Source organism: Rhinatrema bivittatum, chromosome 3 (genome assembly GCF_901001135.1).
Source record: "Rhinatrema bivittatum chromosome 3, aRhiBiv1.1, whole genome shotgun sequence".
In the NCBI taxonomy this organism is placed as follows: Eukaryota; Metazoa; Chordata; class Amphibia; order Gymnophiona; family Rhinatrematidae; genus Rhinatrema; species Rhinatrema bivittatum.
In genome coordinates this window covers 363515364-363530230 of record NC_042617.1, presented here as the reverse complement: position 1 = coordinate 363530230, position 14867 = coordinate 363515364, and the positions used below count along the sequence as shown (strand labels likewise).

The 14867-nt window shown below is 41.6% G+C and overlaps 1 protein-coding gene across 1 annotated transcript in view; it reads left to right on the top strand.

Annotated features, from left to right (window-relative positions):
* Positions 1–14426, top strand: part of ZNF292 (zinc finger protein 292) — a 520431-nt gene extending 506005 nt beyond the window's left edge. The window contains exon 8 of the mRNA XM_029595467.1: positions 5282–14426. Within this exon, the coding sequence (XP_029451327.1) occupies positions 5282–12712 (7431 nt within the window). The 3' untranslated portion in view covers positions 12713–14426. The remainder of the gene's footprint in view (positions 1–5281) is intronic.
* The last annotated feature ends 441 nt before the right edge of the window (positions 14427–14867 follow it).

The window sequence follows — 14867 nt, the reverse complement described above, 5'->3', positions numbered from 1 at the left end:
CAGCAACGTGCACAAAGGTGCCGGGCACACAGCGGCATGCTCAACAACGCCAGGGGCACAAATCAAGCTGGTGTGCACAGCGGCGTGCACATAGCAGCCTGCACGCACATTTTCCGCAGATTGCACACACATCTTCGCACCGGAGTGCATATCTAAGCCTCCCGGCGTGCCACATAGGCGCACAGACGAGTTTTGAATGACTCCACGCGCCCAAATCATGGCACCACAAGCCAAGAAAGCCAAGGGACAAGCTCTCTGTCTAACCTGCCACCTGAGAGCGGGACAACAGGAAGTGGCTTCGGTCCTGTGCCTGCAGTGCGAAGAGGCCCTGGGGGAACCAGGACAAGGTCCCCCCGGCCAATAGAGGAATCCAGCTCCACCAACGACAGTACCCCAGACCCCTCTATTCCTGGCTCGGTCCCCACGCAATTGGGCACCTCAGGGAACGCCGCTGGCTTCAATATGGACCCAGGAACCTTTTCCTGGGTAGAATACTTTAAAGGGCTGCAAACCTTTGTCTAGGCACAATCGGTGCCACTGGTGACACAGCCACAGCATCCACCAGAAGACCAGAACCTTCCAGGCCCCTCCTGGCCTCCCCAAGACATGCCCCCTCCGGACAAAAACCTCCTCTTAGGGGACACAGACACCTCGGATGAAGAACCAGACTCCCTGGAGGAAGGAGAAATCCCGCCAGGAACAGAACCATACCAAACCATGATGCGTTTCTTCTGCAGAGACGAGTTCCTATACCTCGTGTCTCTGAGCTTGAAGGAACTGGCCATCCCAGGCACAAGCGCCACAGTGGAGCCAAAGACGAAACCCCTGCTGGTCGGTCTCCATCAGGCCTCACACCATTTCCCATTGCTACAGGCCATACAACAACTGATCGACTTGGAATGGAATGCCCCGGAGGCCAGTTTCAAAGGAGGATGGGCCCTAGAAGCCCTATATCTACTGGAGCCCTCAGCCAAAGAATTCCTGGTGTTCCCCAAAGTGGACGCCATGGTCTGCGCTATCACGAATGCACTACCATTCCAGTCGAAGGAGGAGCAGCACTCAAGGATGCCCAGGACAGACATCAGGAATCCATCCTTAAACAGTCATTTGATGCAGCAGCTATGACACTACAGATCGCTGCCTGCTGTGCCGTGGTGACACAGGCCTGCTTATCACTTGCCAGGAATGCTACCACTCCCGTCACATTAGAACTAGCGATATCCTTCCTCGAGGATGCGACGTCCGACCTAGTGCGCACCTCTGCCAGGGGCGTCTCATCCATTGTGGCAGCCAGAAGACAACTGTAGCTCTGAAGCTGGTCAGCTGACGCGACCTCCAAGACAAATCTCACGAGAATGCCCTTTAAAGGAGCCCTCCTGTTCGGAAGCGAACTGGAGAAGTTAGCCGACAAATGGGGCGAATCCCCAGTACCTCGGCTACCAGAGGACAAGAACAAAAGAAGCCATCGCCCCTCTCCCCGAACATCCAAGGGCAGAGGATCACAGCACTTCAGACCATACAAGAATACATACCAAGCACCTTGCCCCGCAGGCAGAGGCCAGTCCTTTCGGAACAAACACAACAAGAGGGGAGCCAGCTCAGGTCCAGGCCCCAGCCGCACCCCGCAATGAGAATCAACAGACCCATCCACAGGAAGAAGCCATAGGGGGCAGACTTGCCCTGTTCTACCAAAGATGGGTCGAGATAACGTTGGACAAGTGGGTCCTAACCATCATTCGAGAGGGATACTATCTGGACTTCCACCTCATCCCCCCAGACAAATTTGTGAAATCCCCTTGCCACTTCCCCTCCAAGAGGACGGCAGTGGAAACCACACTGACAAAATTGCTCTCCCTAGAGACTATAACACAGGTGCCCACACACCAACGAAATACTGGGCACTATTTCATCTATTTTATCATCCCCAAGAAAGAGGGAACTTTCCGGCCCATCCTGGCCCTCAAGTCTGTCAACCGCTACCTGAGGGTACCACACTTCCGCATGGAAACCCTACGTTCGGTCATAAGGGCAGTACAGCTGGGAGAATTTCTGACCTCCCTGGACCTGTCAGAAGCCTATCTGCACATACCGGTCCATCACGACCACCAGCACTTCCTACACTTCGCGATCATGGACCACCACTACCAGTTCCGGGCGCTACCCTTCGGACTAGCTACTGCCCCTCGGATGTTCACCAAAGTCATGGTGGTAGTGGCAGCGACACTGAGGAAAGAAGGAATCCCAGTACACCCGTACCTGGACGATTGGCTGATCAGAGCAAAATCTCCAGAAGAGAGTCATCAGGCGACCGCCAGAGTCAAGAATCTACAACAGAATCTCAGGTGGGTTGTCAACACAACCAAGAGCTGCCTGCAGCCCTCCCAATCACTAGAATATCTGGGAATCCGTTTCAACACCCAACAGGACAAGGTTGTCCTTCCCCTTACAAGGAGAAGGAAATTGATGGACCAGGAGAAAACTGATGAACAGCGCTGGCCCCCACGGTATGGGACTACCTCCAAGTCCTTGGCCTCATGTCATCAACCCTAGAAGTCGTCCCATGGGCAAGGGCCCACATGCGACCATTACAACATTCCCTACTGTCACGACGGAACCCGATGTCCCAGGACTACACCGTTCGCCTCCAGCTACCGGTGGATGTATGGATCCAGCTCCTATGGTGGCTAGAAGAAGACCATCTGAGCAAAGGGAGTAAGGCTATCCCCACCGACCTGGGTCTTGCTCACCACGAATGCGAGCCTACGAGGGTGGGGAGCCCACTGCCAGGAACTGACGGCCCGGGGCAATGAGACAAGGAAGAGTCTGGATGGAACATCCAACGAAATGGAAGCCCAAGCAGTCAGACTAGCCTGCCTGCGATTCAGCCACAGACTCGGGGAGAATCGGTCAGAGTCATGTCTGACAAAGCCACAACAGTGGCCTACATCAACTGCCAGGGAGGAACCAGAAGCCAACAGGTGTCCCTGGAAATAGACCCCCTAATGGCGTGGGCGGAAGCAAACCTGCAAGGGATCTCAGCTGCTCACATCGCAGGAAAAGACAACGTCAATGCAGATTACCTCAGCAGAGAAAGTCTTAGACCCAGGGGAATGGATGCTGTCGCCCACAGCCTTCCAGTTGATAGTAAACCGCTGGGGAACATCAGCCATGGATCTTCTGGCAACCCGGTCCAACACCCAAGTTCCCAAGTTCTTCAGCCGCAGACGAGAACCACAATCCCAGGGGATCGACGCCCTCGTCCAGACCTGGCCACAGGAAGACCTGCTGTATGCCTTTCCTCCATGGCCAATACTGGGCAGGATCATCCGCAAGATAGAACACCACAGTGGACCAGTACTTCTAGTGGCCCCGGACTGGCCAAGAAGGCCGTGGTACGCAGACATGTGAAGACTTCTGGCGGGGAACCCTCTGTGTCTACCTCCACACAAGAACCTGCTCCTGCAAGGGCTGATTCTCGACGAAGACCCAATTCGATTCTTGCTTATGGTCTGGCCATTGGGAGGACTCGCCTGAAGAAGAGCGGATACTCGGGGCAGTGATTGACACCCTGCTCCGAGCACGCAAGTTTTCCACATCTTTAACTTATATACGAATATGGAGAATATTTGAAGCCTGGTGTGAAGACCGCAACATCCTTCCGCGGACAGTCAAAATTCCCATGTTCCTGGAATTTCTGCAGGAGAGCTTGAAGAAGGGGTTGTCTCTCAACTCCATCAAGGTTCAACTGGCCGCACTGGCCTGCTTCAGAGCTAAAGTGGACTGCATCAGTCAAGCTTCCCATCCAGACGTCTCGTTTCCTTAGAGGAGTCAAGCAAATCCGACCACAACTAAAGGGGCTGGTACCCCTATGGAATCTCAATCTAGTACTCTAATTCCTAGCGGGAGCTTCCTTCAGACCTTCTCGCGGTCTGTCCCTACTGCTCCTGACCTTGAAGACTGCATTCCTAGTGGCAACATGTTCAGCCCGTCACATCTCCGGACTTCAAGCACTATCCTGTCGGGAACCGTTCCTCAGATTCACACCGGGATCCATACAGCTACGCACTGTTCCCAACTTCCTTCCAAAGGTGGTTTCTCATTTCCATCTATTTATTTATTTATTTAAGTGTTTTTATATACCGGGATACGTTGGGAACATCATCTCGGTTCCATCTAAACCAAACCATCTCACTGCCATCTCCAGATGAACATAAGGACTCAGACTCACGCCTTCTTCACCATCTTAACGTTGGCAGACTCCTAGTCCGATACCTGTAAAGATCGGAATCCGTGCGAAAGACGGAACACCTATTCGTCTTTCACAGCGGGAAGAAACAAGGGGAAGCGGCCTCGCGGGCAACCATAGCCCGCTGGATCAAAGAAGTAATCAAGGCGGCCTACGTAGAGGCAGGCAAGCCTCCACCTCTACAAGTCAAAGCTCATTCCACCAGAGCCCAGGCAGTGTCCTGGGCAGAAACCAAGATGCTGTCACCCGCCGAGATCTGTAGGACGGCGACATGGTCCTCCATTCACACCTTCTAGAGGTTCTACCGCCTGGATGTTCAGGCCCGGGAGGACACAGCATTTGCAAGGGCAGTGTTAAGTGGGCCACGGGCAGCCTCCCACCCAGTTTGGGAGTAGCTTTTGTACATCCCATTGGTCCTGAGTCCATCTGCTACACGCTAGGAAATGTAGAAATTACTTACCTGATAATTTAGTTTTCCTTAGTGTAGACAGATGGACTCAGTATCCCCCCACGGCTGCCTCAGAATACAGAAACCTCGGGTGTCAATCCCTGAGAGCAAGACAAGCACGGGTAAGCCACGCTTTACCCCTAGTTAGGACACCCATAGTTACCGGGTGTCGGCGTTTCTCGGTTGAGTGCACTGGCGGTCTCCAGCTAAAATTCACGTCAACCAGTTCAAGTTAATCAAGTTAACCAAGTTAATCAAGTTATCCAAACACACATATATATCCACAATTGCTTTTCGAGGAGAATACTGAAGAGCAGAGCTTCCTGCAGATTGAAATCTGACTCCATCTCCAGCTGCTATCAGGAGCACACTATACCCATTGGTCCTGAGTCCATCTGTCTATACTAAGGAAAACTAAATTATCAGGTAAGTAATTTCTCCATTTTTGTGAGTATAAAAATTGTACATGTTGCTTTTTTGTTTAGCTTGAAACTTCTGCATGCAAGAAGTCACTGAAGGGAACTGAGTTATTTCTACAAATATACTTATAAAAATTTGTAAATTGCCTCTCTTTTTTCTCTTAATAGACTGAAGGCGCTGGACTTGCAACTTGCATTGAATTGTGTGTTAGAGCATTGCGTTTGGAATCCAGTGAAAATACAAATGTGAAGATATCAGTCTGCAAAACCATCTCTTGTTTGCTACCTGATGATTTGGAGGTCAAACGTGCTTGTCAGCTTAGTGAATTTCTTCTTGAGCCTACTGTGGATGCATATTATGCTGTTGAGATGTTATATAATCAGCCTGACCAGAAATATGATGAAGAGAGTCTTCCAGTACCAAATTCTTTGCGTTGTGAGCTGCTGCTTGTATTAAAAACTCGATGGCCTTTTGATCCAGAATTCTGGGATTGGAAAACATTAAAACGTCAGTGTCTAGCATTAATGGGAGAAGAGGCATCTATTGTATCATCAATTGATGAGCTAAATGACACTGAAGTATATGAAAAACTAGAGGACTTCAAAGAAGAGAATACAGAAACTTCGATTAATGGGATTGCTACCATTTATGGTGATAGTACAAACATTCTTAGAGATATTCATGATGAAAAGCAGAAAAAACGAGAAATAAAAAAGATGAGGGAGAGTGGATTCATATCTGCAAGGTTTAGAAACTGGCAAGCCTACATGCAGTACTGTGTACTATGTGATAAAGAGTTTCTTGGTCACAGAATAGTCAGACATGCACAAAAGCATTATACAGATGGTGTTTATAGCTGCCCAATATGTGCAAAAAATTTTGTTTCAAAGGACACTTTTGTTCCTCATGTAACACTACATGTTAAGCAGTCTAGCAAAGAAAGGTTGGCTGCTATGAAACCATTGAGACGTTTAGGAAGACCAGCTAAAATAACCAGCATGAATCGAAAATCAAATGCTAAAGCAAAGCAAGAACAGCGACCAATAAAGAAGAACAGTCTTTATTCAGAGGACTTCATAGTGTTTAATGACAATGATGGTTCAGATGATGAAAATGATGACAAGGACAGATCTTTTGAGCCCGAGATAAACTCAGTACAAAAACAGTTACCTGTTAATGAGTTTTCTTGCCCTGTAACACTGTGTAAAAAAGGTTTCAAGTACTTAAAAAATTTGATTGCACATGTCAAAGCACATAAAGACAATGAGGAAGCTAAACGTTTTCTTGAAATGCAAAGCAAAAAAGTTATTTGCCATTACTGCAGGCGACACTTTGTCAGTGTTGCTCATCTGAATGATCATTTACAAATGCACTGTGGCAGCAAGCCTTATATCTGCATCCAGATGAAATGCAAAGCAGGTTTTAATAGTTATGCTGAACTATTAACGCACAGAAAGGAGCATCCAGTGTTCAGAGCTAAGTGTATGTTTCCTAAATGTGGAAGAATATTTTCAGGAGCCTATTTACTTTATGATCATGAAGCCCAACACTACAATACTTATACTTGTAAATTTCCTGGCTGTGGAAATGTGTACCACTCTCAATATCAGTTACAAAAGCACTTGGATGACCATGACAATCAGCCTAAGGAATTATTAAAAATTGAAGATCAAACAAACTCAAATGCCGAACTTGCTCTTCCTCCACATGTTGAAGGTATAAAAGTTAATGTAAGCATTGATCAGATTCTTACTTCTGACTCTATTGATGGTAATCTAACTTCATCTGTGTCCCCCACTAGTATTAAAATTAAAGTGGATCCAGATATGACAGGGCAAGTCCAATTCTCAGCAAATGTGTTAGAAGAAACTAGGGCACTATGTGCCCATGGGTTACAACAAACTGCTACGGATGTATTAAGTCAAGTTTTGTCGCCCCCAGCAAGTGTGTTAGATCAGATCTTGCTACCTCCTACAGGTGTGGTAGGTCAAGGTTTATCACCTCCCACAGCTGTGTTGAGTCAAGACTTGTCACCTGATGCAAATGCTTTGGAACAAGTTGAAACAGCAATTACAACTAGCAACCTGAAGATGTCCCCCCTTAACCAGGGAATGCATATATTTATGAAACAGAGCAAATTAACTGCTGAAAGTAGTATGTTAGATACTACTAATGCTCTACTTGAGCAAATGTACACAGCTGTTGAAGATGCTTATAATGGTTCTAGTGCTCCAGTTTTCCAAGAAAGAAAAGGAGAAAGCTTCAGGCGGCCCCAACAAGTTCAGAATGTCTCTCTTAACTCTGGCACAAGCAAAATAGATAATCTGGATTCACAAAGTATAGCAAGACACGCAAGCAATATGATGCCTTTCAGCATACAGAACCAAGCACTGTATGAAAGCAGTTTAACAATGCCTGAGTTTAAAGACACTATTAAAGCAGCAGCTAATCTCTTTAATATACCACTAAAAGCACTGGAAGATATTCCATTTATGCAACCACAGTCCAGTCTTGATAACCCTTTAGTAGCTCCCTTAGTACCACAGCCAGCCCCAGTTCAGAAATTCAATTGCACTGTTGAAGGATGCACTCGAACCTATAATTCTATACAGAGTATTGGAAAGCATATGAAGACTACCCACCCCGATCATTATGCTGCATTTAAATTAGAACGCAAGATGAAAAAGAGTCAGAGATCTAGAAATCTGTTAAAAGCTTCCAATGATGGAAAGTCTGTGTTCTGTAAACCATCTCGAGTGGTTGATTCCAGCAACTCTGTTTTTCCACAACAAACAAAAAATTCAGTAAATACCAACTATTCCAACCAAGTGCAATCCATCACAAATCCACTTTTTCCAACTCCATTAGACAACTTGGTTAGTCCAGTGTTGCCATCAATGGAAAGTATTATAGATCAAGGTCTGTCTTCTCTTATTAAAAGTGGATCAGAGACTATCTTGAATTCAGAAGTTCAAAATCTGACTAATGCAGTTTTAACGTCACAATTAGAAGCTTTAGCAAAAGCTGTTTTACCTCTGAAATTTGAAAATGGCACAGATCCATTCCTTCCACTACCTGCAGAAAATGATTCAGTACCAATATTTCCTTCACTGGCAGAGAATGAGACTAGTCCAATCTTATCTCATTTGGAAAATAATGTAAATCATGGTCTTTCTTCAGCTATAGCAGAAGATGCAAATTCTGATTTACCAAATAACATGGCAGATACAGTATTTTCTTCAAAAGTAAAAGATGACCCTGACAAAGTCCTCAGCTTGAGTGAAACAAACCCTGTTCAAACTTCTTCAGAAAAGAAAAGGGATAGCCGTGGACGATGTCCTAAAAGAGAGAGAAAACCAAAGCATAACACACGAGCAAAATGGCCAGCAATTATCAGAGATGGTAAATTTATTTGTAGCAGGTGTTTCAGGGTCTTTAATAATCCAAGGTCCCTTGGTGGTCATTTGTCTAAACGATCCTACTGTAAACCTGTTGATGAATCTGAAATTTCACAAGAAGATTTGAGAAGCAGTGGAAAAGCGTCCCTTCTAGCGAATATGATACTTGCATCAAGTTCAATACAAAACTTGCAGTCATCTCCACAACCTTCTTTCAACCCAGAAGTATGTTTGAAAGATAAGTCATTTCTTCGGACCCTTGCAGAAAATCAATCTAAATGTTTGCAGAAACCATTTCCACAAGTAACTGCAACAAACTTCAATAGTAGTTTGAACGAGATTGGAAGCGAGATTATTAAACGAGCACTAGGAACTGCAAATACAGAGATTGGAAACAAAATTATTAAAAAATCATTAGGAACTGCAGATATTCTTGAAAACACAGAGATGCTTCCACTGCTGACTCCTAACAGTTGCATTCCTGGTGCAGCTCAAATAAATACAGCTATTTTACCTAAATCAGATTTATCACCATTATTACAAAATGTATGCAATTCAGATACCTTGATTACAGACAATGGTAAAATGCAAAAGATTGAAATATGCAGCGATTTCCCTGTTCTTCCTGCAGAAGGTCTAATAAAGACAGTTGAAAATAGTTTGCCCTCCAAATCATTTTCAAATGTTATAACAGAGTGTGTTACAACAAGTAACAGTTCTCGAGTTTCAGTTATAAGTGGTCCTCAAAACACAGCTACAGCCCAAGTAACTAAGAAGAAAGGGAGTGGTAGTTCTAAAAAGAAGAAAAAAACTGGTTCTGCATTGCTTACAACTTCTACTTCTAAAAACTTGTTGGTAGATGACTTATTAACAATTGGACCTCTAAAAAAGAACATTGAAGGAAATAGTCAAAAACCAGATAATCTTCTGCCAAATTTAGTGGCAAACTATGAATCTCAGTTGTTAGAAAATCTTACCAAAAAACTTAATTCTGACAATCAAATTTATGTAGCAAATACCGTAGAAAACTTCAAAACCAATATGAAGTCCCATTCAATACTAGCTCATCCAGCTATAAAGATGGAAAACTGTGACTCAAGAACTGCTTGTTCATGTGACATCAAAGGACATTCAGACTTAGAAATTCCAAATAAAAGTATTCATAAACTCAAAAAAGCAGTAGATGGGCAAATTATGAAAACTAAAACAAAATCAAAAACACAGATTGCTAATGTTACAAAAAACACAGTAGTAGCCAGTGATGTCAAGAATGTAATTACTGGATCCCCACAAAATCCAAAAACAAATTGTAATGCACAGCTCTTGTCAGCAAATGATTTGGAAAAAGTGATATCTACTGACATTACAAAAGTCTCAGTTTGTGCAGCTGACCTCAACCATGCAAATAATTCCTCACTATCTGAAATATTACAGAAAGATGATAATCAAGTAGTAGAAATTTTGGAACGTTTGCAAAAACTAAAATTGGAAAATGATGGTGTAATTCCTGGTGCAGAATGTGATACATCAAGTTCACCAGCAGATGTATTACCACCTGTTAGTTCTGCTCCCACTGTATCAACCCAATCAGTTCCAGAAACGGACTTTAATAATCAATTCATTGATAAAATTAATCGACCTTTTGTGTGTCAGGAACAGGACTGTAATTATAGTGCTATGACAAAGGATGCATTGTTTAAGCATTATGGTAAAGTGCATCAGTACACACAAGAAATGGTATTGGAAATCAAGAAAAATCAACTTAAGTTTGCACCATTCAGATGTGTAGTTCCTTCTTGTCCAAAAACATTTACAAGAAACTCAAATCTAAGGGCACATTGTCAATCAGTGCATCATTTTACATCAGAGGAAATGGTAAAATTAAAAATAAAAAGACCATATGGAAGGCGATCTCTAAATGAAACTTTAAATACAACCTCACAAACAATGGAAATTAAAACAAAGACTTCAACAATAGAAATAGAAAAAAGAAGTGACCCTCCTTTGGTTACGGCAACTGGGGGAATGAAAGAAGTTCTCATAAATCATTGTGAACAAGCACTGGCAAACAAACGATGCCTTCCCGGAGTGGTTAATGTATCACAAGATAAATCTAAAGTATCAACTTCAAGTAAGAGAAGTAACAGAGAGTTGAAAGGTCGCAAGAACTCAAAACCCCGTAGAGAATCAAAAGGTCGCAGAGATTTGAAATGCCACAAAGATTTAAAAGGACTGCAAGAGTTAAAGGTTGGAAAAGAATTAAAAGGAAACAAAATTAGAAAGCATCGGAGAAGAGAAGTAAGCAAGCGGAAGAGACCAGAAGAACCAAATGATAGTGAGTTTCCTGGTTTATATAATCCCTATCGCCCTTATAGATGTGTCCATCAAGGTTGTGTTGCAGCTTTTACAATACAGCAAAATTTGATTCTTCATTACCAAGCTGTGCATAAGTCTGAGCTACCCGTTTTTTCACTGCAGTTAGAAGAAGACAGTGATTTATATAAAGAAGAGTGTGAGGACACTGAAACCAAGCAAGGTGTGAAAGAATTTAGGTGCCAGGAAAGTGACTGCTCTAGAATTTTTCAAGAAGTTGCTAGTCTAATACAGCACTATATAAAGCTTCATGAATTGATTCCAGAAGAAATTGAAAGTATGATGTCACTCATAAATTTTCCAAAAATTAACTGTGACCAGCTGCACTGTACTTGTATATTTACAACACCTTCTAATTATATTTCACACCTTGAGATAGAGCATGGTATTAAAATAAAGCAAATCAAAGGGGATTGTATATATAAATGTGATTGTGAAGGCTGTGATCGTGTTTATGCAACTAGGTCTAATCTTCTGAGACACATATATAATAAGCACAAAGACAAACATAAAGCTCATCTCATTAGGCCCAGAAAATTGACAGATGATGAAGAAAATGTTCCAGTCAATACAATTGAAGAAAAATTGGTGAAGGTCAAACATCGAGGAACTAAAATTATATCAGAAAAAGAACTAAACGCTTCCAAGACCAAACGAAGGAAAATTAGCTCAGAAAGCAAGAACTCACAGGGTAGTCAGATTAGGAAAATCAGACCTTTGATTTCATTAAAATGCGGTAAACATAATTATTCAATAAAGACCAGAAATGAAGCTTTGCTTGAGTGTTCTGATAAGCTAACAACACAGTATCCATGCATGATAAAGGGATGTTCATCCGTAGTTACAAGCCAGCGTAATATAATTAGGCATTATAAATGTCACAGCTTAACTAGAGCATTTACCTTACAACACAAAAACATTCTTATTATCTGCAAAAGGCGTTCAAGTTCACATTCAAAAGTATTCCCTTCAGATCACATGGAAACTGAAGATAAAAAAAGCATGGTAAAAGAATCTGATTTATATTTGTCAGAAAGCAGTGATGAATCAAGTATTTCCTCATCACAAAGTGAAACAGGAAAAGATGAAATGGATGAACTTACAGAACTGTTCATTTCAAAACTAATAAATGAGGACAGCAGAGGTTGTAACAACCAAGCTAGAAGCTCCTCCAGTACAAATAGTGATTTGCAGGAAACCAGCTCTTGCAATTCAGAAAAGCAAAGAACAAATAATTCAAAGAGAGTTAAGAAAGAAAAACATGTTTCCCAAAGTAAAAAGAGAAAAGTTGAATTGGCTGAGGAAATATCAGCGGCTGAGGTGAGTAGCACACACAGTAGTGAGGAAACTATTGGCATTCAGACTATAGAAGAGCCACCTCCTTTTGACTGGAGTTCATTTAAACCTATGGGGTTTGAAGTATCATTCCTTAAGTTCCTTGAGGAATCAGCTGTTAAACAAAAGAAAAACATGGACAGAGCGTATCATATTGTGGCCACCAAAAAAGATTCACCTTTGAGTGGAAGAAAATCAAATGAAAAGACATTCTTGGAAGACAATGATCACATATGGACAAGTTCAGAGAGTGAAACCTTTGTACAGTTTGCCAATCCTGCACATCTTCAGTACTGTGAAAATATACAAATTGTTTTGGACAAGACTCTGAAAGACTTTTCTGAGCATGTGTTGAAACAACTTCAGGAAATGAAACCTGCTGTTGTTTTGCAAGAACTTGAAGAGCATCAGGATGGCTCAGTTCTTACAGTGGCAAAGAAACTACATTTTAGTAATGAGGAGAGAGATCACAGTACAGATAATGTATTGTAAACATATCAAACACATTTTTGAATAGGAAGCCATCAAGCATGCTTGTAATTGTGAAGCTTTTTTTTACTTTTACTTTTTGTTGGAGTGATTTAACCCGGCAAAAAAACCCATGACGTGTACAGCTTTATTTGTTTTATCCCTATGGGACTTAAGGAGCCAGAATCATTACTTCATTCATGTAAATAGTCAAAACATCAAAATATTTGTCAACAAATTGTCCTTTCAACAAATTAAATCTTTGTGTGTTGTGTGTGATTATCGATCACTAGTTTATTGCTCATGTATAACAGAACCCTTTATTTGTAGATACATTTTTGTATATATTTATTATTGTAAATCATTTGCTGCAACCAGCAAGTCTGTAAGTCTAAACTATTAAATGACACATTTATATTCTCAACTTTAATTTGTAATTAAATGATCAAGTTTTTAAAATGTCCTTACATCATATTAAATTAAAAGCTTTTTGAAATAACACTAGAAGTGTCAGCCATAACGGTGTATTTTGCATAGGGCATTTATTTACATTAGGAAGCTGGATTGCATCACATTTCTTAGGTTTAACACAATTATGCAAGCCACCTGCTTTTTTTTATTGTAAATTTGAGCAGTTCTTTGAGATCGCATGCAGATGTAAGGTGCATATATACTTAATTTCCTAGAGTTATACATTTTTATCCTGGTTACAAACATTCTGATCCTGTGAGAGACACAAATGTCAATAACAAGTTTACAACATTTAAAATTTTAAAAATTTGGTATTAAATGAATACATTGTGAATGTTATAGAAACTTAAGTACAGTAGTGTGGAGCAATGTACATATTCAAGGTGCTGATTGTCAAGTAGCCCAGTATTGCCTTAAATAAAATCACATTTCATTTCTTGTTTTAAACATTCTTATAAGATTTTTTTCCCTGAAATTAACTGGTAGTGGTTTACAGGTAGATAATCATTTACAAAATACTACTCAACTATTCAACATTTTGTAAATATCAAGGAATAGTTTGCTGTGGTATTATAGTATTTATCTAGTGTCCAGTAAGAAAACTACAAGATATCTAGACAGTTATGTTGTGATTGATTTTATTGAACCAGTATAAGATTTTTCCAAAAGGCAATGCACATGAATTTTAAAAACAAAGGTGTCATCTGATGGAGGATCTGTGTGATCTCAAATGCTTGTGTAATTCTTTGGATAAAACTTGTATCAGTGCAAAGAAAGATATCACAAGCTGCAAACAAACCAGTTTTCTCCAGAATCAGTATGAGCTTACAGAATCTTGAACTAAATGAAGTGTTTGCTGAAAGGCATTGCAAAGTTTTATGGGAAGGAAGATGTGATTTGCAATTCTTTTATTATTTAGCTGCTTGTGGTAAAGATCTGCTGTGTACTCACAAGTAGATTATATAAAACTTTCCCCATATGTTTTGTTGAATCCCAAAGTCTCTTCTTTTACAGCCTATCCTATCCCTCATCCAATCCAGCATCCTAGTCAAATTTCCAACTTCAGATTCAAATTTCATTAGTTCAGATAGCTTTCCTAGTATGTTAATTCTCACCTACTGAACTCCAGATGTTTTTCTAAAATTGTTTTATTTTTGAAGATAAAACTAAACCACCAAACCTCAGGCCCCTACAATGGAGCAAACTGTTTGCATTCCGGCATTTTGTGTGAAAACCATTGCAGAAAAATAAACTGTTAAAAGCTGGACTCTTGTTCTGTTATGATATTGTTGTAACTCTATTTATTTCCTAAAGAAGGATCATGATTAACTGTTACTTGCCATCATGTGCTTTAAAAATCACAAGGCCAGTATTCACTAGACCATTTAGTGGACAAATCATCTGGCTAAAGTTGGCCAGGTAACTTGTTCTGTATATTCAGTGGGATAAACATCCTGATGAATATATTGGCTACATGTAGCCGGATAACTTAAAAAGCTAACTGGCTATGTTTGAGTATAGCTGCTTAGGTTTTCAAGTTATCCGGCCATGTGAAGCCAGATAACTTTCTACTTAACCGGATATCTTCAAAGATACCAATGAAGTAGCACTGTAACAGGGGGAAAAATCAAATCAAAGGGCCTGCGACCTTATTGTGAGCCATCGCCCCCCCCCCACACACACACACACACACACTGCTTATACATAA